Source organism: Prionailurus bengalensis, chromosome D3 (genome assembly GCF_016509475.1).
Source record: "Prionailurus bengalensis isolate Pbe53 chromosome D3, Fcat_Pben_1.1_paternal_pri, whole genome shotgun sequence".
NCBI classification, from domain to species: domain Eukaryota; kingdom Metazoa; phylum Chordata; class Mammalia; order Carnivora; family Felidae; genus Prionailurus; species Prionailurus bengalensis.
In genome coordinates this window covers 19,492,215-19,507,519 of record NC_057356.1, presented here as the reverse complement: position 1 = coordinate 19,507,519, position 15,305 = coordinate 19,492,215, and the positions used below count along the sequence as shown (strand labels likewise).

Here is a 15,305-nt window from a genome sequence, read left to right as displayed (position 1 = left end):
TGGAGCCTGCTTCGGATTCTGTGTCTCCTTCTCTCTCTGCCCTTCCCGCACTCACACTCTGTCTCTCTTTCAAAAATAAATAAAAACATTAAAAAATAATACTAATAAAAATTAAAAAAAAAAAACAAAACAGTTAATATGTCCACAGGGTACAGGGATGGACATGGGAGCCCAGACCCAGCCACTTGCCCTTTCATGAAATCCCTCAGCAGAATGACAGCCCCTGCTCGGTGCAGCATGGTGGAAAAGCCACTTTCAGAAGCCTCTTACGCCACCCTTTGGAGCCTCGGCACCCTCACCTGTAAGAGGGCAAGCGTCTGGCTCTCAGCAGTCCCCAGTGACCACATGCTCACTCTGTGCCAATATGTACTGCAACGTGTGTATATTAAATATGTTTATACTGTATGTCTTATAAACACATGTCTTGGCCCTGAGATACCACAGCGGATGAAATAGACAAAAGCCCGTCGTCGGGGCTGGTAGGAGAGGCAGACGTCAACCGAAATAAGAGTAAGAGCTGTGGTCAGGTGGGAAGGAGATGGGGTTTGGGGGAGATGTGGTTTTCAGTTCGGTGGTTGGGTACAGCAGGTACTACTACAAGGGTACCGAGAGGTCCAGCCTTTCATTACAGGGAATTACCTCAGGGCCATGCACTGTCCACCCACACAGCCATTCACTGTGCCAGGGCCTCCTATTGTTGGGGGGAGGGATGCCTTCCTGGGTGGCTGGGGGTGCGGTGCTCGGAGATGAATGAGGTGCAGCCTGCGTTGGGGGTGAGCAAGAGGAGAAACCAATGTCCCCTCTTAAACCATCTTGGAGGGAGCAGGTCCAAAGGGTTTTTTGCATCAGTAACATAAAATGGGTGATGATTGTTTTTAACAAACATCTGAGGAAGATTTTTGGCTGTAGAAGTTACGAACATGTAAAAACATGTGAGCAAATCCTTGTACAGATTTCCCCAAGATTTGTCCTGAAGAAGCATACCACTACCACTGTGGAGAAAGTGTGGCCATGTGACCTGGACCCTCCTTGCTCAATTGAGGTCCAGTTTGGGACCCTATCTTTTTTTCTTTAGCTGGCATACCATAGAATGGATCCATTATAAGTATACGATTCAATCATTTTTGGTAAATTTACAGAGTTGTAGAACAATCACCAACAATCCAGATTTAGAATACAGTAAAACCTTGGTTTGCAAGCATAATTCGTTCCAGAAACATGCTTGTAACCCAAATCACTTGTATATCAAAGCAAATTTCAAGAACTGCTAGCTCAGTTGTGATCATGTGACATTCGGCATCACGGACTACTCGTGTTGCAAGACATCACTTGTTTATCCAGTTAAAATTTATTAGAAATATTTGCTTGTGGAACACCCGCAGAACAAGCTATTTGCAATCCAAGGTTTTACTGTATTTCCATCCCCCAAAACGATTTCCTCATTCCCATTTATAATCACTCACTATTCTTACCCCCAGACCCAGGCTGATCTGCTTTTTGTGTATAGATTTGCCCTTCCTGCATGTTTCATGTAAATGGAATTATTGGATATTTATGTAGTCTTTTGCAACAGGCTTCTTCCCCTTAGCAAGTTTTTGAGCATCCTGCACATCATAGCAAGTATCAGCCCTTCATTCCTCATTATGGCTGAATCATATTCCATTCTGTGCATTCATTTACCACGTTTTATTTATCCATTCACCAGTTGATGGACACTGGGTTGTTTCCAGCTCGGGGCTATTACCGTTAACGCTTCTGTGAACGTGGGCACACAAGTCTTTGTGTGAATGGATGTTTTCATTCTTTCCGTTTGGAGTCCTGGGGGTGGAAATGCTGTGTCGAGCCGCCAAGTTTAGCTTTGTGAGGAGCTGCCCTACTTTTCCAGAGTGGCTGCAGTATTTTATATCCCTAACGGCAGAGTCTGAGGGCTCCTGTTTCTCCACAGCCTAACCAACACTTGTTACCATCTGTCTTTTAGATCATAGATGTCCTGGGCAGTGTTCCTTTATCCTTTTAAGTGATGCTGGAGCCTGGTGGGGATCAGAGAAGGGTAGCAAAGAATTAAAGATGTGGTTGCTAGAGCTCAGGAGAACAGATTGTGACAACAAAAGCAGAACCGGGAGACCAAATTTCCCTCCCGGAGAGATTTCTCCGGGCAGCTCTGAGAAGTCCCATTCCAGGGAGTAGCTTCCAGTGCAGACATGGAGCTCAGTAAGGGGCCCTGGGGAAACCCTGCTAGACCATCCTGGGCGGTGACAGTGGGCACAGGGGGAACTACAGTCTACACAGAGGCTAATGAGGAGGGAATGGGCATTGCCTCCTGTGGACTGTTTAGTCCTGCCTCTCAGGCTCAGGGTAATAATGCCTGGTCCTCAGCAAAGCCACCTGGGCACGCGGGGGCAACCATCTACCAGCCCCACTGCCCACTGTTGTTCCTTCGAGGCCCCTGCCTCACCCAACCCCGAGGAGACAAACAGGAAACCATCCCTTCCTTCTGAGAACACTGGGTGTGAGCAGACACCCCCCCACCCACCCAGTCCCTGTCCAGTCCTCCAGCCCCCCTGCAGCAGGCACATTCCTCACTGAGACCTTGAGACCCCAAGGGGCCCCCACAGGCATCAGAAGCACCATTTCCTGGTTCTCTCCACTCTGACATCTATTTTTCCAAATCCCAGTCCCCAGCTTGTTTACTTCTCTGGTCCTTTAAATAGCCACATGAGAGCGCATGCCAGCCTTGAATGTCATTTGAGACTGGACTGCACTAAGCCTTGGGCTTCATCATCGTGTTATTCTTCATGCTGCTTCCGCTCTTCTCGGCACAGTCTGTTCTTTGGAGCTGAGCCAGCATGGGGTCGGTCTTTCCCACTGGAGCTGCCGCGAGTCCTGGGGGCTGGGTGAGGAGCCGCCTGGCAGTGCCATGGCCCAGATCTGCACTGTGGAGGCCAGCTCGTGCCACAGCCTGTGGGGCCAGGTAGCAGTGGGGCTGGACATTGGTGCTGGTGATGGACGATGGCACTGAACCCCCCCCCCTCCACTGGGCTGGCCATCCTCTGGGAGGGGGGCCACAGGATGTTCTCTGCTCGAGTCCAGTCAAGACTGTGCAAGCTGTTATTGGTGTCACTAGCTGGGGTGGTACCGGCTCTGGGGAGGGGGTCTCTAGAACATGTACAGCCATGAGACAGACTGGCCAGGCAGACGTGTGTTACTCAATGTCTCCAAATGCGCCCACAGGAAACCAGCCACTTGAGAAGGAAGTTTGGCTTTTCTGGGCTTTAAAGAAAACTGACACGCTGGAGTTCCCGTAACCAATAGGCTGTTGGTGGGGGGACGGGGGTGTATTTTCCAAACACACACAAAAAAGGAGAATCCAGGGGTGATCGGAAACTTTGACCTTGGTGAGCCAGGCTGCAGGGGTGGGGCTTCCCGAGAAGCGTGGTCAAAAGGCAGTAGAGGCCGGGAGTTTGTCACACTACTGTCCATCTGCGCTTCTGTCTGGACGTGCTCCTGTTAGCCACATCGGCCTCTCAGAACAGCAGGGCCAGGGATGCGAGAGACGCCATCTGCCCCCGCCGCCATGCAGGGCCTCCTACGGTACTTCCACCCTAGCCGGGCCAGCCGGAGCCGACTGGCCTCTGCCGAAAAGCACCTGTGTGCTCGGGGCACAGCCCTGTGGACCCACATCCGAAACCTCATCTGCAAGGGCAAGGTGGGCAGATGGGGGTGCCATGGTCTCCTGGGTGGGCCGTGTAGGACCAGGGGTCCCTCTGCCTGTTGGCTACATTGAGGAAAGGGGTCCAGTGATTACTGTTCCTGGGAGGGAAAGGGAAGGGGATTTCCTGCTGAAGCTGCTTCTGTGTCTCCTTTAAAGAAAACTCCTGGTGGCGGTGTTGAGCTCTCCCTTTCCTTAGGAGCCGGAGGTATGGTGTCTATCCCCTTCCTTCCTGAGAAGCCAGGGCACAGGAGTTGAGTGTGATAGTCTGGCAGTATGCCCCCTCCCTTACCTTTTCCCACCATACCTTATCTGGTTGAGAGCGAGTTAGGGCCCTAGCGTCATCCCCCTCCTGCCTCCCCCCGGAGGAGGCTGTTCCCCAAGCTGGATGCCTGGCATTCACTCTAGCGGGGGAGCACCAGTTGGGAGGTTTCCTTTTCTGAGTGGTTTGTGACTGACTGGTCCCTGCTGACAGGCCTTGCTCCTCAGGGTGGGGTCCCCATGGCCCAACAGTATGCCCACCCCCAAGAACTTCCAGGGACAGATACGGAAAAAGAACCTGTAACCACACAGCCCCAGGAGGCTCTGCCACCCTTTGTTTTTCTTTGTCATTGTGTCTGTACATTTCAAATCTTTGGAGATGTTAACCAGTAGGTTGGTGAAGGGGAGGTAAGGGGAGCCCACACCCCAGGAGTGCCTGTGACAAGCCTCCATGCCAAGCAGTGCAGGGATAGAGGCTCTGGTTGCACACAGCTGAGAGGTAGCAGCCGCTGGACCTTGTTTTCTCACCTGCACAAGGTCCACGTGGCTGTCACTTCTTGGGTCCCTTGCAGTGGATAAACATGGATGCCTGTCCTGAGCACCCCACTGGACCTGGCACTATGCTCAGTACCGTCATGTGTGTGTGTGTATGTGTGTGTGTGTGTGTGTGTGTGTGTGTGTGTGTGCGCGCGCACAAGTTTGTGTGTGCAGAAATCACGAGACATGGACCCTGCTATCAAGTGGTTTGCCTAGTTTCAGCCATGCATCACAAGGCCCCGTATGAGGAATGCCAGGTTACATGGTGTCAGACAGTGGCTCCTTAACTTGGCTTTATACCAGAATCACTTAGGGAGGTTTCTAGTTAAGTGAACCCCAGATCCCACCCTGAGCTTTGAGTGCAACCCTGTGAGTAGAACTCAGGGAGCTGTTTTTTCAAACAAGCTCTTCCCAGGTGCTCATTTGTCTAGCCCACTGGTGTGGATGTGTGCTCCCCAAAACAGGGAGGATGGAGACCTCATAGATGGGGAGAGCTTGGCCTGAGCACAAAGTTGGGTATGTTACAGCAGCACAAGCTGTCAGGTGAGATGGGGCAGCATGGTCCCGCGGGCCAGCACTCAGACAGTACTCTGTGAGGTAGAAGTCAGAGGGCTGCAGAGGGTCTTCCTCCAGACCTGTCACTAGCTGTGTGGTTTGGAGCTGGGCTCTGGATCCTTCTGGGCCTGACTCTGAGCCATAGGACTGGCCTGGACTGGAGACCCCCTCCTGCATGGGCTCCTACAATTAAACCACCAGGCACACTCAGGGAAAAAACAGTTTCAAACTCTTGGTTGGCACACCTTCTGAAAATTAGTATTAAAACGGGGTTTCCCAAAATATTTAAGCCGACAGCTCGGCCTCCACTGAGCTGTGTGTAGCACCTGTGATGGCTGGTGAGGGGGAGCAGGACAGCTGCTACCATGGACTTGAGCTCCCATCCAGAAGGGACGGAGGGAGGAGCAGGGTGCAGGGCCCAGAGCTGTCACCAACTCACACCAGGGGTGAGTCTGGGACACATGAAGCATAGGAGAGCTCTCAGTTTCCAGGGGTTTTCTAGCAGGTCCCCTTTCTGGACCCCTCTCAGGTGCCAGCAGAGGTCCGGCTCCAATTCTGACTTAAGTGTGGAGACATCACAGGCTTGGGCTGCTTGCTGCCTGGCAGGATCTCTGCACAGCCCCCAGGGCACCTAGTAATCATGACTGCTTGCTTTCAGCTGGACCCCCAGGCCCTGCAGGACAGAGACTGGCAGCGGACTGTCATCGCCATGAACGGGGTATGTTGGCACCTACTTTTCCCAGAAGATTAGCGTGGCCCCCATTCCTTCCAAAACAGTCCGAAGGAGGCTAAGCCTGAGCTAGTGTGTGAGGTGGGGCATGGCTGCAGGAGGCAGAGGTGCTGCAAAGCAGAGTCACTATGAACGTTTGGTGGCTGGTGTCGTAGTCACCAGCCAGGCACTGAGCCTCCCTCCCCAAACAGTGATCCAGTGGTACCACCAAGTTAGGCAGGGCCTCGACCCTGGGGTCTGCCTGTAGAAATGGAGACCCCTGATTAGTTTTCAGTGCCCCGGAAGGATTTAAATCTTTAAAAAAGAAAGAAAAAAGAAACAAAACAATTACCTACCAGGAGAGGTCTGGGCATATATGACAAAATGTTACATTTGATAGATAATTCATGGCTTTTTGTTATGTTACTTTCTATGCTTTTCCTCTTGTTAACTATTAAGAAAGAAAGAGCAGCAGTGGGGATTAGGGTGGGGAGGAGTGTCCTGCAAGAGCCAGTCTTTAAATCACCCTGACTGTTCCTGGCCCTTGCTGAGTTGGGCCAGGGGGCTGCCCTGTGCTGGGATCTTAGCCCGCTTGCCTGGGGAGGGGGATGATTTGCCAAGCCCCCAGGGCCTCTGGGAACTCAGACTGTGAGTCTCAGAAGGGTTAGAGGGCTGTGCTCCCTGCCTCCCCCTGCAGATTGAAGTTAAACTCTCCATCAAGTTCACCAGCAGGGAGTTCAGCTTGAAGAGAATGCCTTCCCGAAAACAGACAGGTGTCTTCGGAGTCAAGATTGCCGTGGTCACCAAGTGAGTGGAGAGGGGTGAGGGCTCATGCATCTGTTATCCTCAGGCACAGAGGGCACCCCGTCCCACCCCCGCCGAGCAGGTGTTTCTGAAGGAAAGAGCAGGCAAGGGTCTCCAGTCTCTGTGTGGTCCTCTGAGCACAGGATGCCTCTCAGGCCAATGGAGCACTCAGTGTGCTTAGCTGCCTCCTGTGTTTACCTAGAAACTTGTCCTCATCAGTTCAGGAATGTCCTCGCCCCCTCATGCAGGCCGGCGGGCTGGCTCCCACACTACCACTGGAGCAGCACAGAGTCAGGGTCTTCTTCCCTGGCTCTGAATTTGTCACAGTCAGGGTTCCTGTGGCAACCCCAGCCCCTGGGGCAAGGTCACTTGTGAGGAGAAGTTTGTATGCTGGTTTGAGAGCAGTTCTCAGGGGCACGGGCCTCTTCCTCCCAGAATCCATTCACTTCCCCTGTTTGGAATCCAGCCGGGCCCCTGACCTCAAAGGCCAGAGCCTGTGTCACATGTCCCCCGGACACCTAATTGTATCCAAACACCACTCCCTGCCCCCAGCTGCACCCCAGCCTTCCCCACAGCTCTCTGGGTGGACCTGGGCTTGAGCAGAGAGGACTGTGTCAGCAGTTACCCCAAATAAGCACCGCTAATGGGGGTGGCTTGGGAAGGAACTTTGCTGAGCTCCTGAATCCAGTTGCTAAACTAGTCTAAAGCTGACCCTCCAGACAGCACATCTCCTATTTTTAGGGTACTCCTACTCTAGGAATTGGGTGTTGTTAAGATGTGAGCAAAAAGTGTTTAGAACCACAGGATTCTGAGTGCTGAGGTTAGGCAGCCCTGTGGGGTTGTTCATCCAGCAATCCAGCAGGTGTTGGAGTGCTGCTATGTACAGGGCTCACCTCTTGCTCAGGCCTGGAGGGGTCAGGGTTCACCTCTCACATAGCAGTCTTGGCAGAGCCAAGACTGGGTCCAGGACTCTGCAGCCACCTATTAACCCGATGCCTGGAATGTTTTACCTGACTTCCTATGGCTGATAACACCTAGGAAAGCCTCCTGACCTTCCCTAAAGATCACATATAACTCACAGGTCATCTGACTACCTTAGAAAGACCCTAATAAGATCTAAACAATGGTAATCATGAACTCTGAGAGCAAACGGAAGGCATGCAAGAGGGTCTGTGTACGCCCACACCCGGGGGCTTTCATCACCCCCATCTTTAGGTGTCCAGGTGTGCAGACAGTTGATGGGTCCAGCCCCGTGGCCTGAGCCAGGGGCTGCCAGGCACTGAAGGTGCTTCCCCTCACCCTGCAGGAGAGAGAGGTCCAAGGTGCCCTACATCGTGCGCCAGTGCGTGGAGGAGATCGAGCGGCGGGGCATGGAGGAAGTAGGCATCTACCGTGTGTCTGGAGTGGCCACAGACATCCAGGCGCTGAAGGCGGCCTTTGACGTCAGTGAGTGTCAGCCCCACACGGTGCAGGATGGGGTGTGGGCGTGGTGACCTTGCACCCCACGGTGCAAGTGGTGACCTTGCATGGTCAAGGCTCCTGCTGAGTATATTAGGCTCCGTACATTTTCTTCACTTCTTGTCTGATTTTTCCAGTGAAAAGAAGAGGGAGGGGTGAGAGGAGGTTCCGCAGAAGCTCGTTCTCCTGTCTGAGCCACATGTGCATGGCTCTCGTGGAGTTGGCCCAGGGGCTTATGTGGGGCCACCCCACCTCCCACTGGGGCTTGGCCTGCTTCACAGGGTAGAAAAGAGGTGCCGACCAAAGCTTTGGAGTCAGTGTGGTCTGACTTCTAAGTTGGTGGAACTACCTCAATCCCCAGATGAGGACACTGAGACCCCAGAGGCTCCTCAGAGTAGAAGGTGGCAGAGCCAGGACATCATGCCTGGATACTCTTCCCTCCCTGGTTTGTGACACAGAGGGCCAGTGGCCACCTGAGGCCAGAGGGAAGGCACTGGTTTAAACTGTAGAGTGGCACAAATAATCCCAGTATCAGAAGATATCTGCCGTCAGGTAGTTGCTGCAGAGCGTAGCCACCCAACTCCTGCCCGGGCACCGTGTCTGCGATACCTCCACTGGCCTGACAGCCTCTCGTGGTGGCTCTGCTGCCAGGCCGCCCCTTCCCTAGCAAGGGAGGGGTCGGGAGGACACCTCCTCTGCCAGAACCGCTGGCATACTTGGAAGAAGACACAAACTGCTCAAAGGAGGAACCCCAAAAACCGTCCTCCTGCTATGGGCTGACTTGCCTGAGGCAGGGAGAGCGGAACCCTACTTGGTCTCCGTGAGTAGGTAGGTCGTGCTTCATCTCCACGCTCCTTCCAGATAACAAGGATGTGTCCGTGATGATGAGCGAGATGGACGTGAACGCCATTGCCGGAACACTGAAGCTGTACTTCCGTGAGTTGCCGGAGCCCCTCTTCACCGACGAGTTCTACCCCAACTTCGCCGAAGGCATCGGTGAGCATGGCAGGTCTCCCCAGCCCCTCCTGTCCAGTGGTACTCTGAGGTGGGAGAGATGTCAACAGCAAGGTGGGGGTGAGCTGCGCCCCCTCCACCATGGTCCACCTTTGAGCCCAAACTTCACGGTGGCATCGGACCAAGAACCTAGCTGGTCCTAGAAGGCCTCTGCCTATCCTCAAAGAGCCTCCTGCTGTCCCCATTCCTCCAAGGAGCCCAAGAGGGTGAAAGGGCTGGTACCACTGCGGCACACCGGAGTATGGGGTCCTGGAGGCTCCTTCCTCCTCACTGCAGTGCCCCTCTGCTCCTCTAACCCCAGCTCCTGGTCCTGTCGCATTGGGCTTCAAGCCCAACCTGACCCTAGGTCCTCCTGGAGGGTGGTGTCCGAAGTGGGGGTGTGGGGGGACAAGGCAACTGCAGCTTCCACACCCAGCCTCCAGGGCCATTCATTCAGCAGAGGACCCCCAGGGTACGCAGGGTGATGAGGGAACTTCCAGGGCCTTGAAACCTTCCTGCCCTCACTCTTCCTGCTTCAGTCCATGCTCAGCTTCTCATGCCTTGGGCTCTTCTGAGCAGAAGGTGGGAATGGCCAGGTCGGCTGGGAGGGCAGTGATGCCTGCCACCTCCTGGCACTGGATCCTCACTGGGGGCCAGTGCTATGTGGGCCAGGACAATGATGGGCCTGGACTGCCCTGAGAGCCCCAGGAGGGGCCTCCAACTTGGTCATGACCCTGAGAATAAACCCCCTCCCAACCCCCTGCAGCTCTTTCAGACCCCGTTGCAAAGGAGAGCTGCATGCTTAATTTGCTGCTGTCGCTCCCAGAGGCCAACCTGCTGACCTTCCTCTTCCTTCTGGACCACCTGAAAAGGTAACCCCAGCTCTTCCTCAGGGGCCCCCAGGCAGCAAGGCACGTTCTCTTGTGGCCCACTGGCTCCTAGGCCCTAGTCACACTCCATGGCTCCTAGGGCCCTCTCCCCCCACCCCTGTCTGTGGTTACTCATCCGTTCTGGGTATTGCTCCATGGCCTTAAGGAAAGAGTGAAGCGCTTCAGCCATGGCCCATGGTATGCCTGGGCTTCCTCCCCGCTCCAGATCATGGCCCACAGCTGGCCCAGCCACCTGCCAGCCCCAGGTGCTCTTTGTCCTAGGCCCCTCCAACCCAGAAGAACCGGGGTGCAGTCTGCTTCCAGCACATCCAGGGGTGGGGTGTCTGTGTTGTGGAGCCAACCCAAGGCAGAAAGGGGTGGCTCCCATTCTCACATTCCCTGAGCCACCCTCCAGAGTGGTCTGGCCCCTCCACCTCACCTCCATCCTGAAGGCCATGTCTCAACAGCACCCTCTGCTTTGGCCCTCTGCAGGGTGGCGGAGAAGGAGACGGTGAACAAGATGTCCCTGCACAACCTTGCCACAGTCTTCGGCCCCACACTGCTCCGGCCATCAGAGAAGGAGAGCAAGCTCCCTGCCAACCCCAGCCAGCCCATATCCATGACCGACAGCTGGTCCCTGGAAGTCATGTCCCAGGTATGAGCAGAAACAGGCTCCAGCTCATGCCGCCTTATCTCAGAGGTGGCCTCTGCCTGGCCCACCCAGGGTCCTATGGGTTATTCCCATCCAAGGTGTACAGGGGGAGGGGTCCAAGGTGCTGAGAGAGGCACTTGCCTGAGGCCGTGTGGCTGGGAGGGGAAGGGAGGACCCAGGCCACTGTCCTTCTTTCTGTTCCTTACTGGGGCTTCTCAGGGCCTGTCTGATATTTTCAGGGGCCTTCAGATCTCTTGGCGGGAGGGGCTCGTGTCGCCAGCACACTCTGCAGCTGTGAGCACCCCTCTGAGCCACTTTCCTCTTTCCTCCTCCCTGCTCTGCCCGGGCAGGTCCAGGTGCTGCTGTACTTCCTGCAGCTGGAGGCCATCCCTGCCCCAGACAGCAAGAGACAGAGCATCCTATTCTCCACTGAAGTCTAAAGGGTCAATTCCATCTCTAAGAGGCCAGCAGAACGGCCTGGAAACCTCCTGGAAAAATGGGCTATCCACAGAGTGGGAACCGAATCTTCTTGAGGAGTAATTAGGCCACCCGCCCCCAAGGGCTGGACTACCCTTGTCTAGGGACTGCCTAGAGACAACTACCCAAGGCAAAAGGCTAAGTGGCCTGGGCAATTCTGGACCCCGCCCCCCCCCCCAGCCCTTGGGCCTGTGAGCTTGCAAGGAGCCTCAGACTGTGGTTTTCCATGCTGCCACCAGAGGGTGCCCCAAGCCAGCATGCCTCAGCGCGCAGCAGGCCTGGCCGTGGGACCAGGTGAAGGGAGTGGTTTCTACGAACTTACCAGAGTTTAAGAAATTTCTACTGGAACGCTTGTCAAGATGCACCCTCTCCAGGGAGAAGGGAACGTGACCAGATTCCCTCACTATCGTGTCTTGAATAAACACCGATGCTGCTTCATACTGTGGGGGCCACAGCCCTGTCCCTGTGTGGGTGGGGGCTTTTCAGTTTCCCTGACTTAGAAATTTAACTCTGTTTGTGTAACAGAGTTTGAAAAGCTAAGTCAACACTGTGTAGCGTTTGACCCCTTTCGCCTCCTTCCTTCTCCTTCTTTCTAGAAGGAACTCTGTCCAGAAATGGGTCTTCCTATTCTGTCCTGTTGCGTTGTTTTTGCTGTTCATGTGCCCCTCAGAAGGCAGCTCCCCATGGAGCCTTGTAACGCCTGTCTGTCTGTCCAGGACCGACACCAGGGGGAGGGAGGCCCAGGCTGCGCACTTTATGGCTTCTTCTCCAGGGATAGTGACCCTGTCCACTGCCTGTTGGGCACAAGCTCTCCTCTTTGGCTTAAAAAAGGCCTCAGTCTTTCTGGCTTCCTCCAGCCTGTCGCCCCCTCTGCCCACACCCTCCCTCCCCCTGATCATCCCCCGACATCAGTCACTTCATTCTCTTGCTCTCTGCTGAACAAACTCAGTAAACTTTTGTAAAAGTTTCCTCTCGGCAGCAACAGCTTGCTGACAGCTCGTTTTAAACTTTGATCCGAATAGCCTTTTGATACTTGAATATTTTTAAGTTTTCTACATAGTTTCTAATTTTTTTCCTAACAGATTCAGATAACTAATACGATATTAGAATGTACTCCATGGACAATTCGTGTCCCAGCGGCATTTTGTCTTCCTCTACACGCCAACTCTGTTTTTGTCAGGGGCCGGTTCTGAAGTCTCCTGAGCATCAGGAATGTGGGGGGAGGGGTTGGTTAGGAGCAGGGGGCTGTTCCACTGGCCAGTCTCAGGGTGGGGCGCTCCTGTCCCGGAGCAAGTAGAAGGACAGGGACTGGCAGCTACCTCCCCTCCCTGCTCTCCAGATACCGGTACAGAAGCCAGGACATTCCTGGTAACCCTCCTGACCATCCAGCTTGTAGAAAAGAGAACGAGGGAGGCCGCTAAGTCTTTTGAAGAAATAGATCTATAAACAATTGCATCCTTTTTTTTTTTTTTTTTTTTTTTTTTTAAGAGAGGGGTTAGGGCAAGGAGAAAAACCTTGAGAATCCAAGTTTCCATGCTGGTCTTGCAAGAAAAGAGAATGTAGTGAACCAGAGGAGGAAAGCAATAGTGTGACTCAGGAAAAGGTGTTTGCTTGTCACATGATTACACCAGTAGTGGTGGCAATGTCCCATGATCCCTCCCATGTCCTGGGTGGCAGGGGTGGGGGTGGGAGGGCTCGCCTGACACGTCAATAGGCAGCTCTTGCCCAAACTCGCAGCACATGGGGGACATGTGCTCTCCAGCCTCCCCTCTGCTTGTGGACCTGCTGAAGCAGGGTGGGGGTGGGGAAGGGCAGCAGAAAACAAAGTCTCTTAAAGGTTTTATGTCCACATACTATATTTATTTCTTTGTACTTTTTCCTTGCGAGGAGAGCAGACCCACCATTTTAAAGGAGTGTGGCTCTCCTGGGGGTAGAGGCAGGGAGCAGGGTCCTCTGCCCTCTGCACATTTCTGGACTCACTGGGTTTCTTAGGCCTCCAGCTCTGGGCCGCCTCTGGCCTGGCTTCCCAGCCCCATCCATCTTAGCATCCTCCAGCCCTGCAAGGGGAACACACTCTGCTTAGAAAAGCTACACCCAGCACTCGTTTCTGTTCCCCTGGTGTCATGATTTGCATCTGTCGCATTGAAACTGGAAAGCAATATATCAGTGTCTGTGCCAATTTTCGTTCCCTCCCCCTCCCTCCTCCCCCTTCTTACTTTTTATTTATATAGAATGTGTGCTGTTTGATGACAGAATGACCACTCTTCCTTGTGTAGCTCTAAAAGCGCTCCTTCGCCGGGTCACAGTGGCAGTGGTCACTGGCCACCTCTGTCGCCCTGTCTCACACACGGGCCTGGGGGTTGGTAAAGCGAGCATAGGGCAAATAGAGTCCTAAAGCCCAGACATGACCTTCCACGAGGCACGGCTGCTGGACTCTGCAGCAGACGAGAAGCCTGGAGCAAGGAGCTTGATCCGGCCCCCGAATCTGGAGCAGGGAGCTTGGCTGTCTCTGCAGCTGCATTTCTGCTTTGGGCCCAGCCATCCCTATACCACCGTGGGGGAAGGGACTGCTGACACTTTCATTAAAGTTACCTGAGACTACTTGTGTCAGTGGTGATTGCTCCATTGAGAAGGAAAAAACACGATCGGAACCTTTGGGAGGGTCCCCGAGCTGCTGGGTGGGAGCTGGGGGTGGGCAGCAGAGCTGGAAGCAGCAGCAGGCGATGTAGAGGGCCTGGGTGCCCCGGAGGCCACCTAGGAGGGCAGCGCACACCGCAGTGAAGAAGCCAGGCCCAGTGGGGTCTATGCACCACAGGCGGGCACCGCAGGCAGTGTTGGGACGTGAAGCAGCAGAGCAGGAGCTTGGAGCCCTCTGGTTTAGGGCGGTGGGGGTACCGGCCATGCCAAGCCCAGAGGCAGGGAGGACTCCAGCCCCCCACAGCCTGGCCCTGCACCGGTCCCTTGGTCTCTGTGGTTTCTGCTGACACCAAGGTTTGGTGGTCCTGCCAGGTCTGGCCTTCCTGCTGCCTGCAGGCATGGGTCTCTCTGAGCTGCCACCAGCCTTGCCCTCAGGAAAAGTCTGTCCAGCTTACAGGGAAGTTGTGCCCAGGGCGGAGACCGGTGTAGGACTTGGGGGAAGCTGGGTCACACTCATTTGCCACCCCCCTGCGTCTCACCCTGAGACTCTCCTAAGGGTAAGGCTCACCTCGGAGACTGCAAGTGGCCAGTGAAGGCCTTCCTCAGACCCCCAGGGAGGAAGGTCTCCTCGTCGGCTGCCTGGTCAGCTCCCGAGGGTGGGGGCAGTGTGGTGTGTGGTCATCTGCCTGCCCTGTGATTCTCCCTCCGGCTGGCCTCCCAACACTGCTGCCTATGGGGCATCACTGTGGCCATTTCACTGGCCTGTGGTGACCCGGAGGAGGTCACACCGAGAGTGCGACAGGATGCCCTGGGATGAGCCTCCCCCCTCAGAATCTCCAAAGGCATCAGAGCCCCCTCCCACAGCACCCCTCCAGCATCCCCTCCCACAATATCTCCCCACAAGTCGTCCTCACGCAGTGTCCCCTCCTCTCACAGGTATAAGAGTTGACATTGGGTTTTGCCTGCATTGGAAAAGCTTCACCTACACCATGTCATCTGTCTACTCTGACATCTACCGATGAAGAACAGGCTCCCACTGGCCCTTGTCCGAGTATTCGACCCCTAAAAGGCTACAGTTAGTTTTCTCTGTCCCTATAGTCGTGGTCCTGTTTGAAAACCAATAACAATAACAAAATGTTTTATTTTTTTAAGTTTATTTTTGAGAGAGAGAGAGAGAGCGTACGCACAAGCAGGGGAGGGACAGAGAGGGAAGAGAGAGAATCTCAAGTAGGCCCCACACTGTCAGTGCAGAGCCTGACATGGGGCTTGAACCCACAAACTGTGAGACCATGACCTGAGCCGAAACCAGGAGTCAGATGCTTACCTGACTGAGCCACCCAGACGCCTTGCAATGTTTTAAAGCCCTACCATATCACTCCTACTAGGAGTTGATTTTTCGGGCAAGAGCTGACTAGCCAAGTTCCTAAGAGCAGGCTCCATGTCCAGCCAAGTCCAAGCCAGTGATCCCAAATCTGAGATCTTCCACCTCAAAGGGCCCTCAGAGGCCTCTTAGTCCAATCCCTTTGCTTGATAGATGGGGACACTGAGGCACGCAAGGCTGGTGGGGGGTGGGCACCAAGTCCTCCCCACCCAGGTTCCCAGAGCCAGTAGATGAGCAGAGGCTAGGATCTCTGTGTTCTGCTG

The 15,305-nt window shown here is 54.5% G+C and overlaps 1 protein-coding gene across 2 annotated transcripts in view; it reads left to right on the top strand.

The window, feature by feature from the left end:
- BCR (BCR activator of RhoGEF and GTPase) overlaps positions 1-13,625 on the top strand; it is a 128,177-nt gene extending 114,552 nt beyond the window's left edge. The window contains exons 17-23 of one of the 2 annotated variants that reach the window (XM_043557900.1): positions 5,721-5,780; positions 6,469-6,578; positions 7,882-8,021; positions 8,895-9,029; positions 9,793-9,898; positions 10,388-10,550; positions 10,898-13,625. In XM_043557900.1, the coding sequence (XP_043413835.1) occupies positions 5,721-5,780; positions 6,469-6,578; positions 7,882-8,021; positions 8,895-9,029; positions 9,793-9,898; positions 10,388-10,550; positions 10,898-10,987 (804 nt within the window). In that variant the 3' untranslated portion in view covers positions 10,988-13,625. Of the gene's footprint in view, positions 1-148; positions 406-5,720; positions 5,781-6,468; positions 6,579-7,881; positions 8,022-8,894; positions 9,030-9,792; positions 9,899-10,387; positions 10,551-10,897 lie in introns of those variants that run through there. The other variant, XM_043557902.1, reaches the window with a different exon arrangement.
- Positions 13,626-15,305: the final 1,680 nt, after the last annotated feature.